At 46.9% G+C, this 5,699-nt stretch overlaps 2 protein-coding genes across 2 annotated transcripts in view; both read right to left on the bottom strand.

Annotated features, from left to right (window-relative positions):
* Positions 1–1,557, bottom strand: part of SARC_03888 (hypothetical protein) — a gene marked incomplete at both ends in the record, with an annotated part of 26,893 nt that extends 25,336 nt beyond the window's left edge. Inside the window, 2 exons of the mRNA XM_014302290.1 lie at positions 5–1,070; positions 1,267–1,557. Coding sequence (XP_014157765.1) covers positions 5–1,070; positions 1,267–1,557 — 1,357 coding nt within the window. The remainder of the gene's footprint in view (positions 1–4; positions 1,071–1,266) is intronic.
* Positions 1,558–2,034: 477 nt separating this feature from the next.
* The window catches only part of SARC_03889 (hypothetical protein), a 5,432-nt gene continuing 1,767 nt past the window's right edge, over positions 2,035–5,699 (bottom strand). The window contains exons 2-6 of the mRNA XM_014302291.1: positions 5,322–5,408; positions 4,599–4,841; positions 3,837–4,167; positions 2,676–2,830; positions 2,035–2,275 (exon numbers count right to left, since the gene is read on the bottom strand). Of these exons, the coding sequence (XP_014157766.1) occupies positions 2,072–2,275; positions 2,676–2,830; positions 3,837–4,167; positions 4,599–4,841; positions 5,322–5,408 (1,020 nt within the window). The 3' untranslated portion in view covers positions 2,035–2,071. The remainder of the gene's footprint in view (positions 2,276–2,675; positions 2,831–3,836; positions 4,168–4,598; positions 4,842–5,321; positions 5,409–5,699) is intronic.

Below are 5,699 nucleotides of genomic sequence, written 5' to 3' on the forward strand. Positions count from 1 at the left end.
GAACCTTCTCCGTCAAGAACACCGTCCAGTACTATGGAACATTCTCCGTCTAGAACACCGTCCAGTACTATGGAACCTTCGCCATCCAGAACACCGTCCAGCACGATGGAACCTTCGCCATCGAGAACACCGTCCAATTCTATAGAACCCTCTCCGACGAGAACACCGTTCAGTACTATGGAACCTTCGCCATCAAGAACACCGTCCAGTATTATGGAACCTTCTCCGTCAGGAACACCGTCCAATACTATGGAACATTCTCCGTCGAGAACACCGTCCAGTACTATGGAACCTTCGCCATCGAGAACACCGTTCAGTTCTATAGAACCCTCTCCGACGAGAACACCGTCCAGTACTATGGAACCTTCTCCATCGAGATCACCGTCCAGTACTATAGAACTTTTACCATCGAGAACACCGTCCAGCACGATGGAACCTTCTCCATCCAGAACAACGTCCAGTACTATGGAACCTTCTCCATCGAGAACACCGTCCAGTACAATGGAACCTTCTCCATCAAGAACACCGACCAGTGCTATCGAACCTTCTCCATCAAGAACACCGTCCAGTACTATGGAACCTTCGCCATCGAGAACACCGTCCAGCACAATGGAACCTTCGCCATCGAGAACATCGTCCAGCACAATGGAACCTTCTCCATCAAGAACACCGTCCAGTACTATGGAACCTTCTCCATCGAGAACATCGTCCAGCACAATGGAACCTTCTCCATCGAGAACACCGTCCAGGACAAAAGAACCGTCTCCGTCCAGAACACCATCGTCGTCCAAGAGTTCGGCTTCGTCAGCTACCCCATCTACACCACATAAACCATCGCCCTCTTGTGAACCATCGTCATCGGTGAAGCCGGCAACCTCGCCATCTACATCGGTGATCCCATCGGCAAACCCTTCACGATCCATGGTGCCGTCATCGTCTGCAGTACCCTCTAGGTCTGCTGCAGCTTCTGCCTCACCTTCCACCTCTAAGGCACCCAGGGTCTCACCCACGCCAAGTATATCTCGTGCGCCGTGGCCTTCTCGCAGCCCTACTCCCGCGCCCAAGGGGCTCTACTGTGGCGATATTACTTATAGCAAGTGTGGGGGAGAATACAAGCGAAACGTTAAGTGTTGCCGAAATACAGACAAGTGCTCTGGCTGGGGGAATTGCAAATGCACGTCGACCCATTGTTGCGACGGGGATATTGTCAAGCCACCAGATGACGACAAAGAGGAAACTTCATCCGACAAGGCGAACTATATGTACTGCGGTGACGTGAAATCGGACAAGTGTGGTGGACACTACCAAACTGGTAAGAAGTGTTGCAAACAGAGCAACAAATGTGCCGGTTGGGCATCTGACAAATGCTCGAGTAGTCACTGTTGTGCTGGTGATGTACACGGTAGCAACGACAATGACAAGGACTGTGGTAGCCGTCGTCGTTGTGTTCGCCGTCGCCAGGCCAGACTCCACCGTAGGATGTATACAACAACTGACCGTTCCGTGTGAAATGGGAAACGCAATCCAGTTCAACCAGCGTCCAGTCTCAGCGTGCATTGTCAATATTATCCACCTCGCAGGGGTACACAGCCCTACGCAACTTTATTGCTGTAGGCATGTACGTGGAGCTCATAAAATAGTAAAGAAAATTAGATACGTAGTAAAAAGTCACTCTTACCAATCTCGATAAGCACAGTTTTCCCGAGCACCACAATAAATACTGAATTAGAATCAGAGACTAAGCTGATATTGATTTCATCCACAGCTTTTTCGACTATATGAAAATTGGAAAGTTTCAATCAACAGCAAAATATCTCGCGATTCGCGAAAAGCGTGACTGATAATGTCAAGGTACTTTGCAGTAATCGGGTTGCTGGCAAGGGCGACTGTTGCTAGTTCATATCAATCGAGGAGCAAAATTAAATTGGCGAATTGCCGGCCCAGACAACACGGCTGATGGTAACCCGCAAATACCTACGCTCTACTTTGTCACACAATGCGTTGACGAATGGCAGAAACCTGGCAACCTTTAGGCTAACATACAACTACGATTTTATTCTGCGGAACTCGCCTACGCTATCTGAACCGGATAAACCACCTGGCTATCCAGTGCATAGTCTCTTTCGGTGTCTGACACCATGGTGGGCACCTCTTTAGTTTTCTTATGGAGCAAGAGCAACGATAGAAGCACAGGAAGATGTATGATGGATGCAAAGAACAGCCCTCTGGCCGATTTGGAATTCCCGTTCCGGTAGAATTTCCAACTCTCCCAGAACTGCGTTGTGTACGCACGCGCATGGTGTATTTCGAATGAGAAAGCAGAGTGCACAGTCATGCCTGGCGAAGGATTGGTTTCGATATCAACTCGTATTGTAAACTGCACTCACATACAGAAGCACATATGATTGAGTACTGCTGGTTTTTTGGAGGGAATGGGAAACGGGATGATGAGGAACACAAATACATCGATCTAAAGGGTTAGTAAGCCATGATAATTCAAATCACGTATCATGTCCTGACGTATAAGACCCGGAGGCCACGAGACAACCAAACACGCGTTACGAAAACGGTTGAAGCTTGTTAGATTTAACTACTACGGTATAGGCGTAGTGCAGCGGGATGAGAGACGAATGACAGCAATCGCAGGTGGTGTGGGATTGGCACATGCAGCTTACCATTGCACCGTTCACTAGAGTGGACGTGTATGCGAAGTTGATGGTCGTCATTTCCACGTAGCAGCACGCATAGCACAGAGGGAAGAGGAGCGCGGAGTATCGCAGAGCCACTCGCATGCAAAGGCCAGGGTTTGTCACAGACATCATATGGTAGCCTTCGAGGGAACAAACAAGGTTATTGGTAACTATGGGTATAGAAGCCCTTTTGAGCAAGGTGATTGGTAACTCTATGGGTATAAAAGCCCTTTTGAGCAAGGTGATTGGCAACTCTATGGGTATAGAAGCCCTTTTGAGCGTGTTTGGGCGCATGGAAGTAGACCTAGCAGGTATCCATAAAGCTCGATTGCATTCATCCGTAAGAATAAATCCCTGATAAGACCGGCCACATAGGCCAAATAGGGCTCAACTGGCAAACAAGGATTGGCAACAGATCACAATTATATATGATGCGAACATAATACCCACATAATACAGCGGCGCTCCCGAAATCATAGAACAATGGAATCACACTATATAGTTAATGTCCCGGGGTGGAAAGAAGGGGGGGGGGAGGGGCAACCCGTTGCCATCGTGATATATTTATTCAAACAAATCGGTCACTCTGTACAAGAACTGTGTGTATGAAACGGTAATAAGACAATTTCTCTCTAAACGAAGCATGTACACATATTTCATTTCCACTCACAAACACTTAGAAATGTAGTCAAAAGCCTCCCGTTGCTCTAACACAGTCCTCCATAAATAGCACCCTAAAATAGCCTAAAAATTGTGAAATGAACTGGACGAAATCACTCAGATAACGGGTACATTGATAATTAGTTCACATTCTGCGCAGTCGACTAAAGTACGGCGTCGTAGTTGTTTGTGCTTGCACGCGCTCCATTGTCACTACTTCCACAAATGAAAATGAAGGGGGAAAGCACGCCCAGAATCAGCGTAGACGTCCCATCTCAAGATATATCTGTGTCAATTCGGTAGAATACACAATAACGACCCATTCACCATGTATAGAGTCGCATTTGCGCGTACACGCGTACAAAATAGTATGGCACTGACATTTGTCATCTACAGAAAGACAATGTGAGGTGAGTGTACGTACAATATACAATCAAGCGCCCTTGTGGCCCGTACACAATACACTTCATCCGTACCGCACCCTACCTGCTTTGCTATAGTCCTGGCGCAAGTTCCAGCTGAGTGAGTTGAAATGCGGAAACTGCCATGCATACAGTATGCCTGCCAGCACCCAAGCGCCATCCTCTAGTCCACCCGTACAGGCAGCCCACCCCATCATAGGCGGAATAGCGCCGACAACGGCCCCTGTCCAGGTATTCGTAATGGAGAAACGCTTGGACGGTGTGTACACACATGTGTACAGCAAGATGTTGGTGAAGCCTAGCAGAGCTACGAGGCTGTTGACCTCAGTGCACAGGATGCCTGTGCCAGCTGCACCACAGGCCACGCCGAAGGTCAGCGCGTGCAGTGGGGAGAGCTGCAGTGTAGAGGTGTGTGTGTGTGTAATGTGAGAGGTGTGTGTGTGTGTAATGTGAGAGGTGTGACTGTCACGTTTGTGCATGTATGGATGATCCGGGAAACAGGCTGTGAAGCTTCATATTAATAAAGAGGGGCGAGAGTGTTTGTTTCGCATAGGGAGATGGGGGGGAATTGATGCAAAAGTAACTATGCAATACTTTGGGCGGAGCGATCCAAAGACGAAGATGCATCAGATCAGAAATACAGAAATGGGAAGAAGTAGTACAAACGAGAGACCTCTTCGCAGGTAGCCTCATTTGCTGTTTGAATTTGTTTGGAATGAACACACGCAGACCAAGGCCATATGTTGCGTCAAGAAATGTGCTCGCGCTTGACCCAGAACATGACCTGTACATCTAACACAACACCAAACGCGGTAGTTGCACACACCTCTTGTCGCACTATAGCCCTATTGCCCGTACGCGACATCTGGCCGTCAAACGGTACTTCGGCCCACTGATTGATACTGTTTGCAGCCGACACACACAGCCCCGTGCCTAAGGTGGTGTAGAAGAGTGTCTCCGCGTTGATGGCTCCCGGAGCAATGGCGTATCCTACCATGGTGGTCAGCACTACCAAGGCACTCAGTCGCATCTTGGTCAACTCCATGTATACTCCGGGTTTTGCACTCCACTTTGTACGACAGTAGGGGTGGAACATGTAAGAATGTCTGCAGATATCTATATTGAGTCGATTTGCAACGGACTGGCCTGAAAATAAATCATACTCGCATCATCTGATGGTCGGGTCCGAGATCTTCATGATCCTGACTATCCATTACATATTGACTACGCGGATGGACATTAATAAACAGTCATCCAAGCGAAAGGTAAGGCGACACGTATACAAACGGGGTAAAACTCGCTACACGACGTATAAATCGAAAAATCCTCTCACCCTTCAGAGAATGCGCCGACTATCGCTGACTGCACAGACATAACAATAGTATAAGCCCGATCTGGGTTAAAGTCATGGTCCATACCGCGTTTGGGACCTACCTGCATATATGCATTCGCAGACGATACAATGAAGAACACATACGAATTACACACACATGACTAATCGACAACATGTGTGGTATGTTGTTCGAGCCAATGACGATTAGACACACACCTTCGTGGGCACAAGCTCTCTCGTTCTGCTCAAAACTTCGGTAGCCGGTTCATTCGTTAGATTGTCGTTGTTATCAAGTGGGATTCTCTGCATCGAAAATGGTAATATTAATAAAGATATTACAATGAAGTACAATAGTAAATTTATTGAACGAACAAGCCGCAAAAACAAAACAATAATACGGAGCAAAAACGCCTATACAGGTAAATATTTACACATGCATAACCATATGCAACAAAAATGAATGTACTCATATATATATATATATATATATATATATATATATATATATATATATATATATATATATATATATATATATATATATATGTAGTGTGTGTGTGTGTGTGTGTGTAGTGTGTGTGTGTGTGTGTGTGT

The sequence above is a fragment of the Sphaeroforma arctica genome, assembly GCF_001186125.1.
Source record: "Sphaeroforma arctica JP610 unplaced genomic scaffold supercont1.208, whole genome shotgun sequence".
NCBI classification, from domain to species: domain Eukaryota; class Ichthyosporea; order Ichthyophonida; genus Sphaeroforma; species Sphaeroforma arctica.